The following is a 27,882-nucleotide window of genomic DNA, read 5'->3' on the forward strand; positions in this document are numbered from 1 at the left end:
TGGATCCGCTCGCTCCCGTCACTACACGGAAGCAGCATGGCGGCCAACAGCAGCGGCGGCGGCGGCTCCGACAGGCAGCGCGCTGCACAGCACAGACTCAGCGTAATTGCCGGGCACCTGCACAGACCCGCGGGCGGTAACGTGGCCGTCCTCGCCGCGGAGTGCAAAGCCCAGGAAGCGGATGTGTTGGGCGAGGAGAGGACGGTGCCGAAGAGGAGGTACGAGGCGGCGATGGAGCGCCGGACGAGGGTCCATCCTCTCTGGCTGTTTTTTTTTTTTGCTCATCGTTGAGTCGAACGTCAGCACACCGTGTGCTTGACGAGAGTTACCGGGGTGACATGTTGTGACAAACCGGATTTATCCCCTCTTCTATACATTATTGACGTCTCGAGACTCGAGCGTTGGGGGGCTTAGTTAGCCTGCTAGCTCCGGAGAAGCCATTCATTTTCTACGGGGCGGGTGCGGTTTGGTTTAGCAGCCTGTGTTGGTCGACTTTAACTAAGTTAGTCCACTTTGGCTTCCCCTGATCTTCATCGTATGTCAAGTTGTTAATAACCCGGTCATTTGTATAGTTGAACTAAGTGTTGTCTGCCAGTCGTTGGCACGGCTCATCCGGTGACAGTCTCAGACGAGACGGTCGAGGTGGGCTCCAGGCAGGGGTCGCGAGTTCGATCACCGCTGTGAATATACATCGTTTTCCAGGTTTACCTGTGGCGACGTTTCTTCTTATTTTCTCAGTGACAGAACTTGCTTCTATTCTGATTTATTCATTTGCACCATTTCTTTAAGTTAAACGATGACAACAGTTGGGTGTAGATCTGAAACTTGTCTGTGTCTGTTGATCTGATTGGTCGGAACAAATGGTGGTCTGACTTTCAACCTATTGGCAGCGTGGCTCCTGCTGGGGAAATGCCTCCACACTGTACTGACATCTAGTGTCAGTCTCAGACAACAGCAGTGAAGGGTACGACCATCACCAAACACTTAAGACTTATGCAATTTAACATGATCCAGATCAGTAATGCTTCAATAACTCACACACATAATACAACAGTGTTTAGTCTAAATTGCTGCACCTGTGTTAGTTCAGTAGATGGGTACGCAGTCAGCCACTCTCATCCACAAACCGAACCAGAAAATGGTACATTGGTATGCAGAGATTATAGAAAGCAGTGTCTGATAAGCTCTTTCGCTTCTAATTTTTGTTTACTTTTGTCCCAGCTGGACTGTGCCAAAAGAGATTGTTTGGAAAGCCCCTGAAGACAATTCCTCAGTTCAGTATGTTAACAGTTATCTTTCTTGTATGACCAGTCTGTTGGTTTCCGAGCATGAATCCTGCTATACAGGTTGCATTCAGTTAAAAAAGCTTTTCTAGCTAAGTGCCTTCCCAAACTTAAACAGGCCCAGAGGCAAACTACCATTTTCGCTCGACACCTACTTATCAGTTTCCCCACTGCGATACGCCAGTCGAGAAATGTAATCTGAAGCACAAAGAATGCAAACATCGCTTGCAATTGAAATAATGTTGAAGGTGGCAAGCTGTGACTTGATTGCTGTTGAAACGTATCTATGCATCGAGATCTGTTCAATGCTGCAGACCTTCCAATTGTCTAAATATCATTATGAAGCATCGAGGCCATTAAATATTTGTGAAATTAAACTTTCTGCAAACTTTATGCTTTCTGTTGGAATAACGTTGCCATTTAATTCATTTGGCTCAAAATGATAGATTACACAGATTTGCTCCATCGTCTCTGCAACGTATGGCACGCTCTATGTCCATTGTCCAGAAATTGCTAAAGAAAAGTCAAATCTTTAGTATGGAAAGAAACTAGGACCAGCAACAGAGAGCACACTTGCATGCATCCATGTGAGTGAAGTATGTTATGTGCCTGTCAAGATGCACAGCGGCAGCTTTCCGGGATAAATTCAAAAACACCAGCGATTGTCTTCAAACAGAAGCTTGCAAATGAACCGAAACTGCTGGTGGCTTTTATAGAGAAAGCAGGTCGTCTCTCTGACCTAGTAGCATCCTTTCTACTGATATATCTGTTATGTATGTATTAAGTATGTTCAGCAGCTCACGGTCAGTATTCATTAAAGTGACTTGGGGCGTCACTCTCGGTCCTGCAGTCCCCCGTAATTTATCAAAAAACTCCATTCTGGCAGGTATTAATCTTAATAATGGCTTTTTACCCCAGTGTTAGCATCCTGTCCTGAATGTCACATGAGTTATGGTGGATCGCTAAGTGGTTGTAGACCTGTCTCACTACAACACCTCTCAGCACACCACACTGACCGCCTGCTGTATTGGAGTACCAGTTGAGGAAGTTTCATTTTTGCCTGTGAAGCCAACGATTTTTATAATTTTTGTTTAATGAAATGTCCCTCACTTCTGAGTATTTTTATTTGATAAATTCCACTTTCACTGTCCATCACCTTCTTCTCTAAGTCGTCCCCCGTTTGTGCAGCAGAAGTCAGAAAGTAGTGTTGCTGTTTGTGTCCCGCTGAGGTGGATTTTTGAGGTTGTTCGCCGAAAACCTGTTCGCCCCGCACACACATTTGGACCTCATCATAAACGCCGAGCAGTTTAGAAACTAGCGGTGCGTACAAACATCTGACAGACACCATAACTGTAAAATAGTTGAGCGTGTTGGATGGGAATCGCACACGGCTTCCATCTGCTCGCGGGTTCGTAGTTTTTAAAAGTGTCGCTCGTGCTACTCTGTGAGCACGACCTTAAAGCTTGTGTGTTGATAGATAATATTGATGTTGTAGGAGCGCCTGTCTGGAGCCACGCTTGTTGTTAATGTGCAAGTTCAGGTTAAATACCACCTTTTAAATAAATAAAAAAATTCTCTGAGTTCAAAATTTGAGCAGAATTGGACTTTTTTCAGTTTATTTTCAGCGAGTGAAAAATCGGGTGTAATTCACGTTGAAATAACTGTAAATCTTCTAAATAACTGTCGAAGCAGTTCAAGGACTAACTTTTTTTTTTTTTTTTTTAACTGTCTGATAATGTTATCTCATGCCATGTGTATTGTGCATCGTAAAGTAAATGTTTTTGTTTCCACAGGCAGGAGGTTATGAAGTGGAATGGCTGGGGATACAGTGACACAAGATTCCTCTTCAACAAGAAAGGCCAAGCAGAATTCACTGGAAAAAGGTAAATTTTAACAGCGCACACTGCTCTCTTAAAGTTTGTATTTTTTTTTTTCTATCAGTGATTGTAAGAAATCAATCAGCGCTACCTTTAATCTCGTCTTAGTTTTGGTGTTGAGCCTCGCCGTCCACTCTGCTTGTGTGACTTGAGGCTGCAGGAATGCATTGATCTTTTTCACAGAGCCTCCTCTGAACTCCTCATATTCAGCTGCTGCCCCCTGCCTACTCTCACAACAATGTGGTGCTACTGCCACCTAGTGGTTGGCATCTGAAGTGTTCCTTGCCATTGGAGAAGGTCACCGGCTGGGTTTTGAAATCTTTCCTAAACTCAGTCACTCATTAACAGAAGAGACTTTCCACTGGAGTCAAAAATTGATCATTGTCCATTCCTAAGTTTTTGGGGGTTTTTTTCCTCGAGAAAGTTTTATTTGTATGAATCGAAGCAAGAGAAACAGGAGATTTAGGTGCGGAAGTTTTTGCGTATGGCGTCAGTTTAACATCGAGACTTGCAGATGACTCTTCGGTGTTTTGTTAGTCATCACCTGACTTGGTTGTTTTGGGTGAAGTATTGATCTGTTAGATGTTGCATAGTAAATGGTTTACCTCTGCGGAAGCCTTTGTAACAACCTGCTTTAAAAATCTCCTATCTAAAAGGAGATTTCATGGTATTTTGGATCGGTGCATCACGATCCCCTGACGCACAGCAGCTCAATTACATGAAGGAAGGCATATGAGGTCAGGGAATCACTGCTGCTCTGCTTGTCTGATAATGTCCTTCAACTTAAAAGTGCATTATTATTATGCGATGATGTGATTTTTAAGAAACCACATAAAGCGTTTAGATATTTTCATCTCTGTTTCCTATTTTTTGCAACTCTGCTGTGAGAACCCTTCAACGCACGAGACTTGGTTGGTTACGTCTAATGAGTAGTTTTCTCTGTTTGTCTTCTTTCGCTCCAGGTATAGGCTGAGTGGTATGATCATCCCGGGCCTGAAAGATTGGTTTGAGGGCACGTTTGGCGCCAGCCTTCAGCACAAAACTCCAGCAACGGTGGGCGCAGTTCGCTGATTTGTTGTGTCTTCGGTGAATGTACGGTGCATAGTCACGGTGCATAGTCACGGCTACGAAAAACCACAACGGTTTGTTTTGTTTCAGCCTATCCTGAATAGCAGTGCTGTGCAGCCTCCCACTTTAAATGAGGCCTTAGTGGAGGAACTGAAATCCACAAGTATTCCCTTCTCTCACGACGCAGAGGACCGGGTGTTTCGAGCCCACGGTAATGCAGAGACTCGAAATCACATGCATACATACATAGTCATCTTTTTTTTTTTTTTTTTTTTTAATGTCTGTAATTCACCAAATCCTGTGTTTAATGCACCAATGTTGTTGTGATCTGCGGTAAATGTGATCATGCGTATTGCGTTTCAGGCCACTGCTTACATGAGATCTTTGCACTACGAGAGGGGAAACTTGGCCGCGTTCCAGATATGGTGGTTTGGCCAAGTGAGTTTCACCGAGATGGTTTATCCCCGTTCCCGCTGTGACGGGTTTTTTTTTTTTTCCCCACTCCTAACCATCGGTTCATTCATTTTCCCTCCACCCACACAGCGTCACTGATCCTCCTCCTGGCTTTGGTGATTTAAAGGGTTAATCTCTGCAGAGGCAGGGATATTAATATGTATGAGTGGAAGCTTAATAAGAAGCGTCAGGGGGAGGATGGTTGACACCCAATACTCCACAGTCTGGCCGTGCACAGCACACGCTTGAATTATGATTCGGAGATTGGCTTTCTCTTGTTTTGCTTGGCATTATTTTATCATGCAAATGAGTCTTGACTGATGGCTGAAGCTTGATTAGCAGTCTCCCAAATGAGCAGCAAACCTCAGAGCAAATGTAAGAATGTTTTTTTATCTCCACTGGCACCAAATCTTAACTTTCCCCCCCCATTCCTGCAGATACACTCGCATTTGATCAATAATTTACATTCCCGCGTTGTCCTTTCAGGTCGAGCCGTGTATTCTAATTGGAACTTAAGTGTGTCAAGGTATAATCCATCGGCTGAAATTAATTGGATGGCAAACTGTACCAGAATATGAGCATTTGTCAGTGACTCCCGAGACCAGCCAGGCACATCCATGTGGGTGGGCATCGCTGCGCCTTCCACTCGCTTTCCACTCCGCTCCATAAGTGTGAATGGATGTGGGCCCTGTGATTGGCTGAAACACATCTGTATTGATCCAGCACATCCCACCCAAGAGAGCGTAGCTCAATACAGGCTTACTCCGCCCAAGAAGAGCCCCGGGCAAATAAAGATGCCCCCGTCTCTCAGCCGGTTCCTCCTACTCTTAATGGCACAGGCAGCCAATATCCACATGTTGTCCACTGTGTGCATGTAGCGTTGCATCCTGCCCCCTGTTTCCTTTGCAGTGTGTTTGCTTTTGTTATATGAGCATTTACTGTGGCAGATGGCTGCTGAAAACACTTCCTTTATCATGCTTTCTGTTTATTTCTTTTTTTTTTTTCTCTCAAATTGTGTGTTTTATTGCAGACTGTCACGATGATGTGGTGAAAATTGTGGAGCTGGCGTGCAAACACAATGTTTGTTTGATACCATATGGAGGTAAGTCATGCATACAAAAAAGTTATCATATATATATATATATATATATATATATATATATTCACACACACCACATGAGATTAACTTTCGTGCACGTTTTTTCTCTGTAAAGGGTACACTGAATACGATTGACAGAATTCCCGCATTTGTTGTGAGATTTTACTATCAGAACATAAAGATAATAACAATAAGCGTCTGACTGAGGCAACACACTAAGATTAAGTCTTGTTTTGGTCTCACACTATCATTTAGTACTGATAACGCCATAATTGTGGTAAATGGCTGATATTATATATAATCAATAAAAACAATTTTCTCATTGATGCAGTGAAAGTCTTAATCATCCAATCAAAGTAAAACAACATAATACGTTCAGTCTGTAACATGCTAGTTAAAATACTGTGAAATTATAAAATGCGTTTAATGCAAGATTGTTTTTTTATTCGCAAACATGAACAAGCTCGTTTGACCTCGATACAGGTGCATCTCAAAAACATTACAAGCTTTACAAGTACATGGATTTTTTAGTTTTGTGCACGCTCAAGACGCAAACTAAAATTCTGGATTCTGATAACCATCCCTCCTTTAAAATTTTGTTTTTACTTTCACTACTTTTAAGCTACAATTAATAGAATTTAATGAAAAGCCTGGTGTAATTCAGTATTTGTCATGAAGGTAAAAGTGCCAACTAGCGCTCAGTATCTCTGGGACCTACTTCAAGACTTGGAAAACCAATATAAAACAGTTTTCGTTATTTCACACTTTTTTTTTTTTTTTTTTTACTACAAGATTCCATATTGTTTTAATGCCTTCTGTTGGAATCTGGATTGTAAATAGTAAAGAAACCAAAGAGAAAACATTGAATCAGAATGTGTCCAAACTTTTAACTCGTAGTTTGTTTATATAAACGCAAACATTCAGCCCCATTTCAATATGACATTAATCAATCTAATATTGATTACACAACATGTTTGAAAGTATCTGCTTCATAATTCCAATGCATGCCATTATATGATTTCCTAACCTGTCACATGTGCAGTGACGACTCCTGTCATTTACTCAGGTTGGATCCCCCAGTTTGTTTCAAGCTGGTTCTCTATATATGGAGCACTGGGGTGTTTAAGGGACCTGAGCCAGTCCGTCCTGCATTCTCTCTGCTACGACAAACCAAACTGTGCTGTTATAGGAAAAAAAAAACAGAGGCTCTATTGTACAAGTTGTTTTTTCTCTCTCTCTCTCTCTCTCAGGAGGGACGAGCGTCTCCAGTGCCTTGGAGTGTCCCCGAGAGGAGACTCGATCCATTGTCTCTTTGGATACGTCACAGATGGTACGCAAGTGCTTGCAGCTCTAACGGGGAATTACTTAGAAAGCGCTTTAGTCTACATTTTCAGATATCACAGGAAGTTGGAGGAAAGTCTAAAATTGGAAGCTGAAAGTTTTGTTTTAGAAAAATGCGCCATGTAAAATAAAAAGCATTTCTTGATATGAATAGAGAGATTGACAAAATGGTTGAAATATAAAGAGATAAAACTTTACAAAAACTTTAGCGGCACACGTGAGAGTCGAGCCAAAGACTTTATTTCTTTATTTCCATTCAAAGCTGGCGTGACTCTTTATCTGTTCATTTTGGTTGAATGATTTCATGGAGAAAGTGTTATCCGTCAGTGCTCCCATTCAATAGACGCGTACAGTTTTGTTTTAACTTAAAGTTCTTCAATAAGATTGACTGGTTTTACTCGAACAGAATGATTATTTTTGCACCCGTTTTCTGTGACGTTGCGCTCGTGTCTTATGCCGTCAATTCACCCTGCTGTATCAGGCAGTAGCCGAGAGATTTCAAGGCCACGTTGGTAGAAAATGCAGAATCTAAGTGTAATGGCTGGTTTAGAAATCCTACAGTAAATTGTGTTTTTTCCAGGAAAATTCTTTTCATAATAGATGTCGCATCGCGTTAAGTCTTGACCTTGAGTGGGTGGGGGGGGTTGGAAAACTGATTAATCAGTTCTTTCAAAAAGCATTTTGCTTTGCTTGCCCCATGTTTGCTTGTAGGATTCAGTAAAACAAACACAATCTCCTCCTGTTGTTTGAGGCCTCCAAGCCGACAACAGCCTGTTGTATCCCAAACATATAAAGCAACAAACTATTATTCACGTCTGAACAATTTGCACAAGATCATCAGCAGTACAGTCCTTTGATCCCGTCACACATTGACGTGATATACAAGGCGTCTGCGTGCTGCAAGTCTGCCGGTCGTTGAGCACCAGCAGGCAGAGTTGTGTGTCGGCGGTCAGAGGTGAGGTGGCGCCCATGGAGGCACATGAAAGGAGCAATGTGCTAAAGAACATAAAGTTTATTACCTTTGGGGGAATAATTGATAGCACGTATGAGATGACCTCCTTGCAGGTAGGGGTCGGTCAGCAGCCCGGCGACCTCAACCGGAGCCGCATATTCCGAGTCAGATTGTTTGACCTCAAAGAAACGGAGCGTCGTCTCCACGCCGCAGCCGCTCTGTAAACATTTATTCTCAGGCTCGGCGGAGAAAAGCGTTCGGCGTCGAAAGCAAGGCGTCTCCGGGGACTTCTCCTCAGAGCTATGTTTATGTCTCCGGGAGATATTTTAAGGCAGTTGTGACAGATGCGGGGACAATCGGAGTTCAGATAATACACCTGGGGATACGCGATATATTTTGGGATTCTGTTACTTCAAATCGGAGGTTTTACACTACGAAACAAACTGACCAGCCCAAACATTATGACCAGTTATTTGGTATTTGCATATGCAAACCCTGATCTGTGTATTTTCAGACCTTTCTATCAGAACGAGCATTAACATCTGCGGTACTTTAAGTTACAGTAGTTTGTCCATTGGATCTTAAAACACGAGTCTGCCTTTATTCTTCACATTCTTTCCTTTTGTGTATTTGCTTCGGACAAAATGGTCATTTGCCGCTTAATATATTCGACCCTATAGCATATGCCACGATAAATAGATGAGCGTTTTTCCACTTCACCTGTCATTGGCCTTAATGTTACGGCCGATTGGTTATCTGTACAAAAAGGATTCATTGTAAAAAATGTGTACAACCTGCTGTTTGTGTTGTTTATGACAGAACCGCATTTTGTGGATTGATGAGAAAAATTTAACTGCCCATGTCGAAGCTGGCATTGTCGGTCAGGATCTGGAGAGACTGGTAAGTGCTGCTCGTCCATCCATATTAACTCTGAAATACCTTCTTGGAAAATAACGGCCACAATTAGAGCGGCGAGGAGGACGTGGGCCGCGCAGGAATCCCTGCGCCCGGTCACCTTGGTACTCCTTGCTCTGCAGATCGAACGGGGTTTCCGAAGGAGCGTGAGACGGGAGCAGAGTGCCGAAGGGGGAAAGATTAGAGAGTAAGACGGTGGTCATGAGCAGATGGCGCCATCAAGCTAATTCAGAAAAATGGAGAAGGAGCGGGTGTTTGATGTAGAGGAATCCGTGAGCTGCATGTAAAGCAGACTCCACCTCTGCATTCAGGCCCGGGATGTTTTGATAGAGCAGATGGGTCCGCATTAAACGCTGCCTTCCAGAGGAGTGCTGTGATAAAACCAGGCCCGACTTTACCCTTGTGCTTCTGGGTTCATTGTTGTGATACTTTAAGGTCTTTATTATTATTACTATTAAATGTTGTGCCTAAAGATGCCATCTTTTGGGGTTACGGCTGCCCTCGGGGAGACGACGTGTCTTTCCTGATGACATTCTTCCTTGAAGCCTTGAGGCAGAGCATCTGACGAGCTGTTTTCTAAAAGGCTATTTATTTATTTTTTTGTGTGTGTCACAAATGCACAAATATCTGCAGACGCACGTCGTCAAGTTAATCCCACACGACATGTGACAAAAGTCATTTACAGTATTTTGTGTTCTTCGTCTGTGAAAGATGAATTTGCAGCTCCTATTATGAATCACAGTTGATTAGGAAAAACAGCCCATCTCTTTCACATGCAATTTATTTTTTTTCTTCCCCTAAATCATTATTTGGAAAACGTACAAAAAAACCCAGTGTTTACAAACACATTGAATAAATATAATTTACCCCCCACGAAACGGCGTTCTAGTACCATTCATTAATCAAAGAAATAGATTTGACAAATACCCACATATACATTAAGATCAAACTGATCTGACAAATGTCGCAAAAAGGAGGAGAAAAGATTTCAAGGAAGTGAAATCAAATGACTAATGTATAAACAATAATATGGGGTCGTCATTATCACAGAACTGCAATATCGGTCGCATCCATTCTTTTTATACATGTTTGGGAAAAAATGTTGCAACTGTTATAATTTCACTTGGAGCAAAGTGCTAAAGCACACAAGGTACCGTAAACGTTTTCAATGGAATCCAAGTCAATTCAGTCGGTAATACACACATGGCATCAGTGCTGCAAACAGACTTGACCTTTAACTTTGCCAAATAATTCACTGCGCCTCTCTACCGTTACATTTTGTAGCATAAAGTGAGAGTTTTTATAGTTCCATTAACTGTAACCTCAGTTATTTTCTGTTCATTTATTTTTCTCCCTCTGCTTCCTCGCAGTTTGTGTTGATTAGTAAGGCATTCTTGTGGGTTTACGACACTGTTTTCTCATATTTGGCTCGCTTTTGACGGCAGTAAACAAAACAAAACCCCCCCCCAAAAAAAAAGCCTCTGCTTTGTATGTTCTTCATCACAGCTTAATGAGAGCGGCTACTGCACGGGGCATGAGCCCGACTCCATGGAGTTCAGCTCCCTGGGGGGCTGGGTAGCAACCAGAGCATCAGGCATGAAGAAGAACATCTATGGAAACATTGAGGACCTTGTAAGTCACTTGACTTTTTGTTTTGTTTTCTTCCCACTTTCCTGTTTGTTTGAGACATGCAGTTACCGCAACGTATTTACAAAGAAAATGATCAGCAAGCTTTTTGCGGACTTTTACCTCACAGTGTCACTGAAGTTGCTGTTTTTGTATACGTGCATGGCGAAAGGAGAATTCAGATGTTGATTTTCCCCCTTCCCGTTGTGCTCTAATTAAATAGGTTGTCCATGTAAAGATGGTCACCCCGCGAGGCGTGATTGAAAAGAGCTGTCAAGGCCCACGCATGTCCACGGGGCCGGACATTCACCACTTCATCATGGGCTCAGAAGGTTTGTCGGCTCTCTGATCTGATTTCGGTGTGAGATTCGAGCACATGTGCCGTTTTGTGTGAAACTTTGCGCTAATGAGGGAGCGTGCGCACGCCCCGCTGAAAAACCCTTGTGATGAAATAGTAACATCAGGACGGTTCTCATGCCGACCGGCTCTTACGCATTAACAAACGTGGCTGGAAACGTGATCTGGAGGGGCGTTAGTTAGGAACCAGCAAGTGTCCTCTGCTCCCCATCTGCAGTGCCCTGTCCTTGTGTGTGCCCACAGAGAATACTGCCATATGCCAGGCTCCCCCTACATAATGAGGGGGTTCAGAGACTCTTGGCATCACTATGTTAAACAGCTGTGGATACAAACTTTATATTCACCCTACAAAGCTCAGCAATCTGCTCCCTGACTGGAAGTGCTGCAGAAATCTCTATTTGGACTCATTACAAATGGTTTTGATGGCAGAAGTGATGTATAATAAAGGGCCATGTGAAATTTAAAATATACGCAGTATTGCTTTAAAAACAATTATTGGTGTTAAGTTACAGCACAGACTTTCAAAGGAACGTTTAGCACGTCTGAAAGAGCTGCAAAACTCTGTTTATGAGAAGTTTTATATTCACCCTTCAGGTATATGACTAGACATATGAGAGTATTCTATATCGTTTAATGAAGGGGAAAGACTTCCAATGAAGGCACCTTATTTATGTATATTAGCAGACGGTGAATTAAAGATTTTCAGTTATAAGATAGTGAATTAACAAACAACAAAATATTCCGTTTGTTGCAGGATACATTTTTAACATTTTCTTTGTCGACGTATTAAATGACTTAAAGAAAAAAGAGACGGCAATGCACTAATAAATTGCTCAAATTTTTTGGGGTGATATTTTGCTTTTATTTGACATATGCTGCAATAACTAGTAGCTGTTCAACGTCACGCGACAGTTTAACAAAATGTGATTTAAAACAAATAATAAATTCACTAAGAAAGAGTATTAAACATGAACTTGTGATAAAAGTTGGAGAAATACGTTTTGACTCTGGTGTGTGCCTTTTTGTAAAACACCATTTGCGACGTTGCTCATCTGGGGAGGAGGGAAAAAAAAAAAACCTGAGCTTTGAGAAGAAAGCAGATCATAAATTAAGGTAATAGAAATTAAAGATTAGACGGCCGCTGTGGTCGGCGCGCAGAGCAGAGATAGGGGGAGTCCCACACGTCTCTCCTCTCGGAGTGCATGTTCTTCTGGGAGGCCGAACACTGGAACTAAAGAGGTCACACCCACCACATGGCCTCATTAAAATTATCTACCTCATCACCCGGAGAGCCCCCAGCCTGCAGCCTGACAGTAGGCCACAAGCAACGGCGGCAAAGCGACACACTAAAAACCCTAAACTCGTCTCTGCATGATAAGTGGAAGGCATCCATTTTAGCAGAAATTACTGCGAAACCTCGCGCTTCTCATTCCGTGCACAACAACAGGTCTGTCTATCTGTCTGACCTTGAAGGAGCCTGAATGCGAAGTAGTTGTTTTTTTTTGTTTTTTTCCTCCTCCTCCCTGTTACAACCGGTGTAAAAAAAAAAAAAAAAAAACGATTTGGAATGATCAATGATAATTCTATTCCCTTTTAACCCCTTTCAAACGTGGAGAGAATAACATGAGGCTAGTTCACCTAATGTTCAGAGTTAAAGGATTGATTATAAAGAAGTGTGTCGCCGCCGAGGTTTTTTTTTTTTTTAAATGTATTTATTTATTTTTTTCCTCTGAAATAATTTTCCTGATCCTTCTTGGCCATTAATCCCTCTCTGCACATACTAATCCTGTAAAATGAGGTTTTTATCACGCAGACAGTTGCAGTAAAAATGGCTTAATCGCACACTAGCATTTTGTTGGATTGCATCCATCCCAAGAGAGGTTTTTTTTTTTTTTTTTTTTCTTGCTCTTTTTATTGCCTCCCTTATGCCCTCCCCCTCTCTGTTACACATTAGCTCCTCTCTCTCTCTCTCTCTCTCTCTCTCTCTCTTCCTCCAAGCCCCCACCCCTCGCTTCTCAGTCGCTCCTCCCGCTGTCGGTGGAGGAGGAGGAGCCCTCCTTTGTTGAAGCCCAGTGGAGTTGCATGTGTTTCACTGGGCCACCAGGGAGCAGCATGTGGCATGTAGTGTCACATTAGAGGGCTCATTAACAACCATTACATGCTGAGGAAGACCCCTAATGGACTCGTGCACGATGCAGCTATTAAATGAATGTGACCTATAACAATGCAGGACGTCCAGACACGAGTCACGCGAAAAAGTGAAGAGCAATAACATTTAGAAACGAGCAAGGTTTTTTTTTAATGGTTGATTTCTTTGTTTTTTTAAATTTCTTCTTTTCAATATTAGGTTTGGTAGATTCAAGAAATGGTAGGAAGGCCCACGGTTTTGTTTTCTTTTTTGCAATACATGCAAACTCCAAACCAAAGTCAAGAAGTGCAATGTCACAAAATGGCATATAAAGTGAATTGCTGTGAGAATGTACAGAACGGACGCTACAAAAATGTGCTTCTTCAATGCTCATTTGAGGTGGTGAAATATAAACGGTACTCATTTAATATCAACTGACACTGTAATTCACCTAGAAGCCGTAAACGTACTTTAAAAGGGTAATCAATAAATACCATTGTGGGAACATGGCATTTGATGGTGACCTTGTTATATTATAGAAACAAACCTCAAATTTCAGAAAAAAAGCTGCAACAATTGGAGTACCTCCATATAATACATCCACTATGACTGATTTGATCACAACATTTAATCTTTAGAGACAGAAGAGGTAATTGAGGAGAGAGACAAAGAAGAATATGGTTGTGCTCTTTACCTTGTCATGAGGAAAACTATTTCACTGTTCAAAAAGATGAATTTATTCCACGTCTGTTCAGCTGTTTCAGTTTCTCTGTGTACGTTTCATTGTCGTTAATAAGGTTTAAGTTTTGCTTTGTAACTTGCGTTGAAACAGATATTCCGGCTCCATCTGGTCAGAGCATGACGCACGTGCTGAGATGTTTTCTACTATTATTATTTAATAGAAAGTAATAAGTATTAACTTCTGATGGCACGACAGACCATAGTTCCAAAATACTCTGAACTCATTTGAATCAAGCTCAGTTTTGAGGGTTTTTTTTGTTTTGTTTTTAAACAACTGTCTGGCCGATTTGCAATGTGCCAGGAGAGCCGAGTCTGGTTTTCAAACGAGCAATTTGACTCCCGCGGCAGCATCGGTAGCTAATAGCGGCGTGTTTCCAGGGTCGCGAGGTCAGCCAGCGGTTTCCTTGTACCTGCGTATGTGTTGCCGCTGTTGGCGTCGCAGCCTTTGATAGAGCCCTGCTTTATTTCCTCCTGCTCTTATGCTGATAAATCTTAGTTGTTCCCCCCGGTGTGTGGTAGAAAACCAGAGCCACAGAGTGAAATGTGAGACAAAAGGTCAGGCCTTGGGACCCTTGGGACCCTTGAGACATGGAGCCAGAGCTCTGGAAAATGGTCTTAAGTTCCTTTCTCAAAGGGTGTGATCACAATAAATTGTAGGAAGTTTTCCTGGTCACAGGTTGTAATTTTTTTTATTTTTTTTCTTCCTTTTCTCTCTCTCTCTCCCCCCACAGGGACGCTCGGGGTGGTCACTGAAGTGACCATGAAGATTCGTCCCATGCCGGAGTATCAGAAATACGGCTCGGTGGTGTTTCCTAATTTCGAGCAGGGAGTCGCCTGCCTCCGAGAGGTTGCCAAACAGGTAACATGTTAAAGCTTATTTGCTTTTTTCTTAATCGGAGCACCGAAATTCCCCCCCAAAAATAAACGCATTTTTCGATCAACATAGGTCAAGTGAAATGAAATAAAACAGCAGCTGTAATCAGACAATTGGTACGACTAAACAAGCAGTTGCTTCAGTCAAAAGTGTGAAGCCATCTGACGTCCCCCTCATCCAATTTCCCCGGAACTGTTTTGTGTCCACTTGTGGCTTCAGTATTTACGGCTTGTTGTCTCACAGTCTCGACACACAAAGTCCCTTTTTTTTTTTTTTAAGAGGCTATTGACCACCTGCGTCCAATTATCTCTTGCAGTGTTGGCGGTATGAGCGGCATCACTGGATGTACTCGGCCTTTATCGGAGCGCTTTAGTTAATTCTGGCTGCTGATTCAGTAAATTCACACGTTTACTCCTTTTTACCACTTGTTTTTGCTGCTTTTGTGCAAAAACCAAAACAAACAAAAAAAACCTTCACAATGCCATACTGCGTAGGATAAATGCAAATAGCAGATGGAAGTGAATTCCCTAGACTGGGTCATTGGAATGCTTTTCACGAGTTGTAATTTTTGTCTTTTCAGATAATCTCATAATTGGTCAAATGTAGAACATACAACTGGAATTATTGTGTTACAACACATTTTTGAACTATTTATGTTTAGAAAGAAATTATTTAAAATGATGAGGGGGGGGGGGGGGGGCTGCAGTGTAAAACATTTAAAATGTTTGAGTAAAAAAACTAAAAAAAGGAGCCTGTGTGGCTGTGACAGGTGAGTGAACGGTGGCTCAAGCTCTGTGAGGGAGTTCGTCCTCGAAACACTTTGAAATATTCCTTCTTCTATCATCTGTGAGCTTCACTTTGATTCAAGCAAACTTATGTAGACTGTTTCTTTTACCAGAGGTGTGCTCCGGCATCTATACGGCTAATGGATAATGAGCAATTCAAATTTGGTAAGTTCTTTTGTTTTTGGTGTTCTTCCTGTGAATGCCAATCTATCATTTAAGTCGCATTTGTTTTCACCTGGTTGAATTCTATTTTTCCTTCTGAGCTTTTCAGCAGACAACTGAAACTGCCATGAGATGGAAAAAAAAAACAACAACTAAACATTGTCAGTTTTATTCTCGCTTCTACGGCTGATTTTTTTGTTTCATCTTGAAAAGACATTATTTTCCACATCAAATCCCCCCATTTTCTCTTCATGTAACGCAATTTTCAGATGACTCATTGTGCCCGGCTGAACATTCATTAATTCTGTATTAATCCAATAGAGATGCATATGCAGATTATTGTGTGTTTCCACTGCAGCAATAGCAGCACCAGCTACACACACACACACACACGGACGGTGTGATTGGCTATTGAAAATGTAAATCACATCTGCCGTCAAGAGTTTTTATTGGAAATGACTGACCATACATGAAGCACTTAGCACTCCGCCATTATTTCACGGGGGAACTTTAAAGCTGTTGAATATTTATCGCCACTTTTATCAGGACTTTACACAACAATAAAAGTCTGCGATTGCAGCGTGCAGCGACGCGACACTGGAAAAGCGCCAAATTGTTCTACTGATCATCTCTGCGGCACAACCGCGGCAAACGCACGCCACCGAAGATCCTTAAGGCGTAATGACAAATCGCTCCCGGCCAAAATGAAGTCGTTGCTATGGTGAAGTTTTTTTTTTTAATGTTGTTTCTTAAGGTCGAGAGGAATGTATCTGGCTTTGCTAGAGATCTCCAACGTTCTCCACTCTCCAGGGATCTCATTATCTCCCCCCATATTCCCCGTTTCCTCCCGAGTTGGCAGTTCTTAGCATTAGGCAGGAAAGATGAAGTGACCAGTTGTTTTTTTTTTTAATACTAATAACTAAAACTCGTGCCTCTATGACACCTTCTCGGTTCTGTTCCTGGCCTGTCCGTACTGTTTAATGCATAGGCAGATTTTGTGCCGTCTGGTATGACGGACACAACTGAAATCCTCCCATCTCGACACACGAGATGAAAATTGAGATTCATGTTGTCAGAAGGAGCAGCAACATGTGAAGGAAAAAGGGGGGGAAAAAGCGAGCGCCACTGCAGGGAGAGCTCAAAATGAGATCACGGGCCAGTTTATGCCCAACTCGCCCTCTCTGGATTTTGAGTATTTAATTAACGAGTATGATGGCTGCGAGAGACCTTAAGACCTGCAATCAAAATTTGGAATGGAAACAATTAGGACACTAAGTGATGAAGAGACTTGAGCATGGGGGGAAATAAATGAACTGTTAAGTCTCAGCGACATCACCCATGACTTCCCCGCTGTGATTGATAACCATCCCATTGGCCCCAGCCCCTCATTTTCGCTTGTCCACAGGCGCTTTTGTGCGTCCGATCAGGAATAAATCAAAAAAGTGTGGGTGAGGAAGACGGATATCGCCGTGTCAACCCCACTTCCCTTCGGAAACTCTCTGATTTATTGGCGCTGTCGCTGGCAGCCACTGGCCAGTTGTAAAGTTATTCAAATGTTACCATTTATTTTTCCCCCTTTTATTTATTTTTTTTTGCGTGAAAACCCAAATAAATGTGACTCGCTTGCCCTCGCGGAGCGCTGGAGGGTGCAAGCAGGAACAGGCTTTTACCTAATGTCTGAACAATAGCATTAGTTTCCGAGGCGTACCTGTCGGGTGGGGGGAGGGGGGAGTGGAGGGGGGGGGGGGATAAAAAGAGCTGACTTTTATCTTGACATCTTCACAGGTCATGCCCTGAAGCCTCAAGTATCTTCACTTTTCACTTCCTTTTTGGACGGGCTGAAGAAATTCTACATCACCAAGGTGAGAGATGTCATTAAAAGCGAGCGCCGCCGGTCCTCGTAGCTGCAGGTGCCTCGCCGTGAAATACGAACCCCACCGTTTTATCGTCCCCAGTTCAAAGGGTTTGACCCCAACCGCCTGTGTGTGGCCACCCTGCTGTTCGAGGGAGACCGCGAGAAGGTCCTGCAGCACGAGAAGCAGGTTTACGACATCGCCGCAAAATTCGGGTAAGCCCTCATTCATAACTCTTTGCTTCCGAACGAGGACGGGCCATATGGAGCGCCAAAGTGCCATTAGGCGGGGCTTCAATCGCGATGCGGATGAGCTTGAGGACCTGATGTTACTTAACCGGGAGATTTGTAACGGCAGCGAAAGGGGAAATCACACTTAAAAGCACCCGGAACTCTTCTCTTTAGTTCGTATCGGTTGGGATTGATGAATCACCTGTGGATGTCTTCCTGTCAGGCCAGCTTTCAATGTTAAAGTAAGTGTGGTGTGGGCACTGATCTCAGGCCACGGCTCCCTCCAGGACAGCTCGGGGCGAGAGGACACAGCTGGGCTGTGCTCCACTGCTGTGATTGATCATGCAACAGATCCGCGAAGACTTTGCTGTAAATCAGTTACCCAACAGCATGAGAGGGAACCTCCCTCCATCACAGGCCTGTTTTAAACGTGTCACCGTGGCCCACTTTCATAGATCGCTTCATAAGAGAAACTTTGTGCCAGGGCTTTAATCAAAAACTACTTTTTTTTGGGGGGGTGGGAATGTTTTTTGTTGGCCTCTCTTTCTTTTCAGTGGATGAACTTTTATTTTTGACAGAGACAATTAACATAGTATTCAAAATGATTGCTAAGATTGAATTATTGATGTGTTGTTGGTTATATTCTATCATAGGTATATATATTATTGCTATTAATGTATGAAGTAGGTTTATGTTTCATCAGGATTGATCATTTAAACTTAATGTGTCGGATCATTCTGCACCAAGCACCCAATCATATTGCGGATCGTTTCTGGGCCCCGATTTCTTCCTTGCTACTTTTGTATGATATTCCAGCTTTGCACGACTGCGTGGCTCAGTGCTCATTGCAGCTGCACGTATTATTAGCTGCATTGTCGCCAGTTGCTCCACGAGACGCGTTTCACTTACATTAACATCTTCTGTATCACTGCATTAGTCCAAATAAATCTCGATCAGCCATCAGATCAAGTGCCCGTGATGGATTGGTTCACTTTGCTTCGGTGAGGAATGTTTTCCTGTGGTGTTGCAAAACAGGAAGAAGGGTGAAAATCAATATAGTGATTTTCTAATGAGCTTGGCCTGATTAGTTTGGATGGTAGATGAAAATGTGATTACCCGCTGCAGGTGATAGATGTGTGGCTGACCCGTGGCGATACGCGGAGCATGGCGCCATTGATCTGCGCATTGTTGGATTGACAAGCTCCGTGACGGCCGTTGTGAAGGGGGGAGCGGCCCGAACCGACAAAAAGCTCCAAGGGAAAGAGCTGTTAAATATTAACCCCGTTGTTTCCTTCCAGGGGCCTCGCAGCCGGAGAGGACAATGGGCAGAGGGGCTACATGTTGACCTTCGTCATCGCTTACCTCCGGGTGGGTCACTCCTCCGGCTTTCTCTCTGCCTGAGCTGACAGGCAGGTGGGGGCGGGCGGCGAGGCTGCGCGTCGGACAGCAGATAGGAAAGCAGCATAGAGACGCTGCAGCGTGTGACCTCCGGAGGTCTCTGATTTGATCTGGTCACAGTTGCTTACAATAGAGAGCTGACTTGAGGTCAGTCCTGTTCGAGATTCTTCTGATACACGTAACTCCAAGCAGAGAGTTTGTATCCACTTGTAAATAAATCACTGATAGCTTTCTGCAAGTTTTTTTTTCTCTCTTTTACAGTCAAATAGAAGGCAAGACTAATGAGAGAATATTTTTTTTTACTCTAAAAGATATTCTGTGAATATCCTAAAGCAGCAGTTTATTGTATCACTACTGAGGTTGCCATGAAGCGGTCATCTTGTCTTTAGTATTTGAGTGTGTGCTTCCAGTTTGGACCAAAAACCTCAACAGCCAATAACGAGAAAAGATCAGATGCCCATTTTGATTGTTTCACCCAATTAAGCTTAAAGACATCCTGATAAATTGATGCTTTGGAGGGTCAGTTGGACATTTCCTCAAGGACTGGCTTATGAAATGTATGTAATGATGCTGAAGGTGAATTGGTGATGCTTTGGCTGTAAATGAATGATTTATTTATTTATTATTGCTGCGCGAACAGTATGTGCAGGTTTTACAATCGCCAGAATGCAAATAAAAACTGTTGGTCCTGGTTGTTGTGCGCAAATCAATGTGCTAAATACGAATGATTTCTCAGTCGACTGATGTAAATTGTTATTTCCAATCAGGACTTGGGGATGGACTACTATGTGATTGGGGAGTCCTTTGAAACCTCTGTGCCTTGGGACAGGTAAATGCCTCAATATGAGCCTCGGGACTCTGCGTGTTTAATTTTAAATAGCTGCACACGTTCTCTCTCTCTCTCTCTCTCTCTCTCTCTCCCCCTCCGCTTCCCACACATTGCGTCCTGAGAGAGCCTTTTCTTTCTTTGCTCATGTCTTTGACATTCACCTTCATGCCCCCGCCCTCACCCCACATTAAACGACCGCGTTGGCGTGAACTCCACCTCCAAACCCGACATTACTGTCACTCGGAGAGCGTAGATCTGACTACATGGCTTGTGTGTGTGTGTGTGTGTGTGGAGAGATCTGCATTTTCTGCATGTTTCCATTATCCTGTTTTGCTGCACAACAAACAGAAGCACACGCAGATCCTTGTTGTGTAACATGCCTGACGGGAGAGACCAAGAGATCAGGCACCGAGGCGAGCATATGTGCCTGGCTCATTACCCTTCCTCCTCCCCATCCTCCACCCTCCACACACGGCTGCACATGCTTAGGACTGGCGGCCATTTCCACACCAGTGGGAATCTCTCCCACAATGGTCGTCATGTTGTTCAGTCTGTCCTCCTTTCTGCCCCCCCCCCCCCGTCTTTCTTGTGCTTTAATAATTTTGCACCATTGACTATTTTTTTTCCAAGGCTTTGCTCACACACATCGCTGTCGTATTTCAACTGTAAAAATGTCAGCGTGGACTGTGAATACATGTTAGACCTGCCATCAAATCCTGTTTTTTTCTTTTTTGTTGTCCCTATTTTTGTATTTATTTGCAGGGTGCTGGACATTTGCAGGAACGTTAAGGCTCGCATTGTTCAAGAGTGTAAAGATAAAGGAGTCCAATTCCAACCGTTGTCCACATGCAGGTAACCGCTTTGACATGAATCCAGCCCGAACGTGAAATATGCTCCCACAATCTCCCCACCCAGAGACCGAGCCTCGTTTGAAATGTTTTGTTGCGAAGTGCACAAACTTATTTATACGATTCGGACTGTGGAGAAATGCCATTAAACAATTGCAACGACATTCTACTCCTTTAAATTTTTCTATCCTGTCGATCAGAATTTGGCCTCAAGCCTGGCGGCTTTCTGTGGGATGAAAAGCTTTAAGAATAAGTGGCTTTGCCATTTTAAATAAAAGAAAAAGAAAAAAAGTCACTCGCACTATAACTTAATCATGTTTCTTTAGTATCGTGACGGTCTTGGTTCTAAAATTACAAAAATGCTCCAAGAGCTTTATAAAGAAAAGTGTCATGTGGCTTCTTGTTTTTTTTTTGTTTTTTTTTGTCATTTTGGGACCACATACCATATATATGTTAAAAACAAAGGTATCTTTCACATTCATTATTATAAATATTGAGGCAGACTGACCAGTCTAGCCCCTGTTGAGAGACGCAGATCGGCGATCTGGCCGAGCAGCACCAGGCTGCTGCTCGCAGATTGCGGACAGATTAGGCCTCCGCCTGATTATGCTGCAGCCATTCATTTCCCGACCGCAGTCTGTCACATGATTGATCTGTCCATTTAACCTCGAGAAGAGTCAGCGTGCCAGGTGATGGGCCATGTCAAATGAACAGGGCTCTGCATCTTGCGCCCCAACAGGGGAGCGAGGCCACAGAAGCTTATTATTCCCCCCCCCCCCCACAAAAGATGGTTATTACACATGTTGGCACACCTGAATCCACCCTGCGTTTCATCAGAAGCCACTTTTCTTAAACTGCTGCGCGTAAAACCACAAATATCAAAGTGTCGGGTGACTCATCCCAAGTGTTGCTGCAGTGATTCTTTTGAAAAAAAAATTTGATCGTCAAACGCCTGATAATGCCGCGTTATTAAAGGTGACGGCGTTTCCACGCCGCCGCCGCTTTCTTGAAGCCGTGAATGGATTGAGGTCAAAGGTCTGGCGGTGAAAGCCAAACCTCCTACGTCACTTTATTCCAATTACTCTGTAGAGAATGCTTTTATTGGAGGGAAAGGGGACTTTTTGACCAAACATGGTTCTTTAGAGTAATGTAAATGGGATTTTAGAAGGGAAAAACATGACTCGGGGCCTTTTTCTGCTGTTTTAAAAAGAAAAATTGTGTTTCTGGTTTGTTCAGGGTGACTCAGACATATGATGCCGGTGCCTGCGTCTACTTCTACTTTGCCTTCAACTACCGGGGACTCAGCGATCCAGTACATGTATATGAACAAGTGGAGGTAGGCCCAAGCTTTTGTCAATCATAACTATAATGAAGATTTGTTTAAATAGTTCCAGGTGGTTTACGTGTGTTTTGTGTCTTTCTCAGCATGCGGCGAGAGAGGAGATCCTCGCCAACGGAGGGAGCTTGTCACATCACCATGGAGGTACTAAAATAATAAAAAAAAAATTAAATGCCCAAACTGGAAATGAGGTGATAGTTGCACTTTTCTCCACATTATATCCTACAAGAAGGAGGTGAAGTGTTGAACGTTGTCAATCCAAATCTTTCATGGCTTCCTTCACGTGGTCAAAATCTGCTCCTGCAGCTCAGATGAACGACTCTTGACTCGGCTATTTGTTCATTTCGGCAGCGGCCAAATGAAACGTGCGCAGGGGAGGGCGGCGGAGCGACTCGCTGGTCCCCCATCGGGCCGACCGAAATGGCTGCCTTATCTATATTGCCATCCGCCTCGCTGTTTTCATACATCACTTCAGGCTATTCATCACGCCTGTCAAAAACAGTATGCAGTGAATCAGCTGCGATATTAAATCACAATTTTTCCTGAAGGCGGGGACGGGTTCAAAATTAAAAGATTGCTAATAAAAAGGAGGCAGCGGGGCCGGGGTAAATGATGCCGCCGTTATCGCCGGCTGTATACTGACCTCCAAACGGTGGCCCGGCCACCCCGAGCAGCACGGGGAGGTGACAGGGGGGGGGTGGAGGGGGGTGGGGGGGGGGAGGAGGTGATATTGATGCAGCTCCCCGCGTGCGGGGCCCACTCTGTAATTGTGATTAATAACAGCGGGGCTTGCTATCTGGGCGCAGACAGGCCGGTTTGTCTGCCCACAATCAGCGGTTGACAAATGGAGCTAGTTTTCACTGGGTTTTGTGTATCAAACAAAACAGATGTAGTCAAGGATGGTGAGGTGGGAGGGCAGTGGAGGAAATATACTCTTTTTTTTTTTTGTTTGTTTGGTTTTTTTTTTTGTGGCCCTTGTATTTACAGCGGGTCAGCATTTGTGTTTCATGGGCGTAGGGACAGGTCCGTGGGCGTGAAGAGCACTCAGCAAATGTAGTGGTGGTAGTTTCCCAACATGTCCTCTGCCGGACATGATACTCAGCCGACGGCACCGCCAGCCGCTTGTCAGAATCTCCGGGGAAGCGATCGAAAGTTATCACGGCGGGTTTGATTATCGACCGGCTCCTGTAAGCCCGAACAGTGGGAGAAATGTCCTCTTTAACTGGGTCACCGGTGTCACAGCGGTGAGGAGTTTGTTGAGCATCCATCACTGGCGGGAGTCATCCATCCATCAGCCCCCGTACGGCTCGGCCGTATCAACGAGAACGCAGGGGCTGCTAGCGAACTGTCACGCCACCGAACCCCCCATTTGTCAGACGAACCCAGGCGAGAGCGAGAGCCGCCGTGTCGCCGGGTCCAGGCTCGGCTCGGCTCCTGCCTTTCATTCTTTCCCGCGCAGCACCGCCGGGTGCCGGCATCCTCGTCCTCACCTCGTGGGGATCCTCACGGATTGGATCCGGGCCGAACTCGTGCCACACCGCCCGTCTTCACAGGTCACTGCACCCAGGAGGTGGAAAACAAATGGCCTGGTTTTAGTGAAGTTCCTCTTGTGCCAGTCCCCCCTGAACTTCCCCAGGCTTTTCCACATGAGGAGAAATATCAGTCTTGAGGGGGTGCGGTGGGGGGGTTGTTTAAAAAAAAAAAAAAGTCATTTCTGAACTGAGTACCTGCACTTCTTTGCATGTCTCAGCTGCACAGACCAAGCCCGGCGAGATTGATTGCGATAGCAAGCAAAAAAAGAGAGAATATGACAAGATAGATGTGTAAATTATCACTGTGATGGAGGCAATGATGCAGTCCCAGCACCTTCTGTTTTGTCTTCTTTTCCTGAGAGAAGGGAGGGGAGGGATGGAGGTGGAACAAGGGGAAGGAGTGAGGCGGAGCAGGCGGGGAAGAGGTGGCGGCGGTAAAGAGCAACGGCGCTTTCTTAGTTATTGGGTAGCAGCTTGATTGGTTTCTCTGTCACCATCTGGAGGCCTGTGTGGTACCGGAGTCCCCGGTGACCCCTGCTGTGTCTGACCCCCCCTCCCCCCCCCTCCGTTTTGTCGGGCGCCTCATGGCTGATTCCCATCTGGGCTCCTGGCCGGTCTCTGATAAGGTGGAGCCGCAAACGCGGCAGGGTGACCTGTTCCCTCAACAACACCCCGAACACCGTGGGGGGTGGGGGGGTGCGTAGAGGAGCGTGTGAACACTCCCATCCTGCCCTTTTCCACCATTTCCAGGCCTCCGTATCTAATCTCTGCTGCTTTCAGGTGTTTACACGGCGAGCCGCACCTGTTCTGAGCCGCCCCGTTCTCAAATCCCGCTTTTTTTTTTTTTTTTTTGAAGTCTCGATCCAAAGCGTGACAGTTTCCCCCCTGAAGCTGTGCGACTCCCAAAAGTTAACTAGTTTATGCTTCTGGAAGACGTGTACGATTTAACTTGAGTGACTTTAACATCTGTAGTCCACCCTTATCGAGTTCTTTTCTGATATTATCGATTGTTATCTTTCGCATTTAAATATTTGGATTGGTTCGTGTAATCTCCAGAGATATTTGTTTAATTAATCCGTAAAAAAAAAAAAGAGTAAAATGTAGTGGTGGTAGTTTCCCAACATCAACAGAAAAAAATCCCCCCCCCCTAAAAAAAAAATAACAATCAACTTGGACAGTAAATAAATCTTTACATCTGCAGAAAGTTTTGGTATTTTGAGTTTAATTAAAAATAAACAAATATTTTCTGATGGTTGTTCAGTGACTTTCCTTGAAGAACCAGATGGCGGCTAAAAGTCAGAGCCTTGTTCATACAACAGCGCCACGAATAGATAAGCAATTAAATATCTTATTTAAACTAAGCAAGTGAATCAAAACTCTAATTTGATCTTTTTCTCACGTATAGCAACTCGTATAGAAACCAAAGTTTTTGCTTTTATGGAATTTCTGGAAAAATGGGTTGGTGGGGGGGGGGTTGTCTGAGGTTTCCAAGTCCCGCGAAGTCTCCCAAGACTCTGATCTGAGCGCCGTGGAGGATGTCGGACTGGACAGCTGGCGAAGTAATGGGCGCCCTCCTCAGGCGGCCCCCCGTGCCCAAGCTGCTCTCGCCTCGCACCGGTTCTGAGAGTTTTGGACGGAGTTGAAAGAGACGGCGGGGAGCGGCTCCGAGCCAAAGTCCCACCGAACAGAGGAGCATTGTGCGGCGCTCGGCGGTTGGCTCAGACGGCCCCCCCAAAACCCCCCACCCTCGGGGTGGCCCGGCCGGCACCACACCCTCGACGTGGGTCAGCTGGAGGAGCCGGAGGAGCAGCGAAACTCCTTCCAGCTGAGGTGTTGCACAATGAGACAGAAAGGCACGGGTTGCGAACGCCACCCCCCCCCGGGTGGCTCAGGAGGGAAGGAGAGAGTCGGAGGGGAGCGGTGGCTCCCGAGCGAGGGAGCCGGGGACGCCCCCCCCCCCCCCCCCCCCCAATGCTCCAGCCCGCCAGCCGGCTCCTCCTCTGGGAACACACAGAGCCTAATGAGTTTGATAGTCTGCTGAGCTCCATAAATCATGCCATGCAAAACATTTCTCCTCTCCGAATAAAAGCATTTATCACCCTCTGTTTATTCACTCACTCTCGCAAGATTGATTGGCTCCCAGCAGCCTGCCGAGCAATCAGCCGTGCCGATTCCTCCGTTTTTCTACCCCCCTCTCTCGGTTTTGTCTTCCTCCGGCTTTATTTATTTATTTATTTATTTATTTATCTATCTCTCTCCCTTCTTTCATTCAGTGGGGAAACTTCGCAAGGAGTGGATGAGAGAGACGGTCTCCGACGTCGGCGTCGGGATGCTCAAGTCCGTCAAGGACTACGTGGACCCGGACAACATCTTCGGCAACGGGAACCTCCTCTAAATGCCTCCCGTCGTCCCGGCCTCGCCGTTTTGTCTAAAAGCATCACATTGCGCTTTGGATTAATAGATACTAAATGTGAATTTGAAGCAAAGGCGGAGATCTCGTCATTCGGTGCCATTTAATAATCTACCCCCCCCCCAACCCCCCCCCCACTTTTCTTGTTACTTTGTATTGCACTTAATCTGCTGTAACAATCATCGTTCATGTCGAAGCTCGTTTTTTATGGCGTTGGCAGCCTCAGTTTTGATGCTGCGACGCAAACTTAACAAGATGCGAGAAAACTTGATTTATTTGAATTTTTTCCCCTGTTTGGGTCACGTATACTGCAGTTACCCTCCATCCTGAAGTCCCTTGCCAACAAAGACACCAGTGTGTGTTTTTCCCCTCTTCCTCTGTGTGTGTAATGTTTGCGTGGCACTTCTTTAGTAGTAAATTCTAAAGCTCTGTGCCTTTCTACAAGCTTCTGTCTGCCTTCCCTTCTCCTAACACACACACACACACTCGTGTGCCATGACTCCCTTTTGTGAAGCAAAACAGAAGTGGACATGAGAGTTTCTCAGTGTCCTTTAATGCCTCCTGTTGTTCTGCCCCGACTGCCATAAGAGACTTGTGTGTGGACGGAAAAAGTGTGTGTGTGTGTGTGTGTGTGTGTGTGTGTGTGTGTGTGTGTGTGTGTGTGTGTGTGTGTGTGTGTGTGTGTGTGTGTGTGTGTGTGTGTGTGTGTGTGTGTGTGTGTGTGTGTGTGTGTGTGTGTGTGTGTGTCTCTGGTGATGAACTCCACCGAACCCCCCCCAAATACCCATTTTACTAAATTACACAAAAGCCCCTTACAAATAGAGTCCACTTACAGAGATGTTTCCTGTGTGTTTGGTTTTTGTACTGGAAGAGTTTACCTTCCGCGATTTGTTACTGAGAAGATGGTGTGTGTGTGTGTCTGTCTGTCTGTCTTTGTCTGTGTGTGTGTGTGTGTGTAGGGGAATAAAGCCATTTCCATCATGCTTGTTTCGGTGTGACCGTGTTTTTTGCGATTGAAGGCCTCTGGATCCCGGTGCTCGCGTCCTACCAAAGACTCCATTCATTCTGACCACCGCTCTCATGTACATTTTTACTAACTTCCTGCACAGCTGGACTCAATTTTTTTTTTTTTTTTTTTGAGTGGCATATGCAAAGATACCCATGTAGGAGCTCTGCAGTGTAGATATGTGCGGCATGTGCTGAAACTTTCTATCACCCCCATTTACAGGTTAAAAACACACTTTATTGGTGGCCACCCTGTCGGCTCGTTGTATATTTGGTGTTTGTACCGCTGATGACCTCCTGGAAGGGTTGAACGGTTTCTGGTCGGTACCGTGTGCAAAGGATTTTGTGAAGGAAACTAATGTGATGCATTTTGATACAAGACTTGTCATTCAGGCACTGGTTTTAAGCCAGGTTTGTCTTTAGGGCCGTTCTTTACTGAGAAATCTTGCCTTTCCTGCCCCCCCCCCCCCCCCTTTTTTTTTTTTTTTTAATCTGTGCTTCATCTTTTCCAAAACCACCGTGTCCTTATAGTTCAAGATGTTTCCCCTACAGAAGGACTTGATTGGGACCGGTCATATGACGTGTCAAAAATGATCGAGAGCTTTTCTTTTGTTATTTTTGAATGTTCTGCCTCTATTTTTGTGTGTGTGTGTCTGTTTTCCACGTCTCCTAACAACATTGTATCATCTAAAAAAATTTTGTCAACGCTGTTTGTGCAATAAATTGAACTAAAACACCCGGGTGGATATTTTTTTCTGCTCTTTATTTAGCTCACAC

The 27,882-nt window shown here is 44.4% G+C and overlaps 1 protein-coding gene across 1 annotated transcript; it reads left to right on the forward strand.

Annotated features, from left to right (window-relative positions):
- On the forward strand, positions 1–27,807 carry agps (alkylglycerone phosphate synthase). The gene is made up of 20 exons (XM_080498080.1): positions 1–218; positions 3,077–3,166; positions 4,123–4,213; positions 4,319–4,439; positions 4,592–4,666; positions 5,712–5,783; positions 7,031–7,110; positions 8,893–8,973; positions 10,495–10,620; positions 10,838–10,946; positions 14,572–14,699; positions 15,613–15,664; positions 17,447–17,523; positions 17,617–17,729; positions 19,043–19,112; positions 19,910–19,971; positions 20,734–20,823; positions 22,056–22,155; positions 22,245–22,302; positions 25,964–27,807. Exons 1-20 carry the CDS (start codon positions 37–39, stop codon positions 26,083–26,085), a joined length of 1,899 nt encoding a protein of 632 aa, XP_080354206.1. The 5' UTR covers positions 1–36; the 3' UTR covers positions 26,086–27,807.
- Positions 27,808–27,882: the final 75 nt, after the last annotated feature.

Source organism: Blennius ocellaris, assembly GCF_963422515.1.
Source record: "Blennius ocellaris genome assembly, chromosome: 6".
NCBI classification, from domain to species: domain Eukaryota; kingdom Metazoa; phylum Chordata; class Actinopteri; order Blenniiformes; family Blenniidae; genus Blennius; species Blennius ocellaris.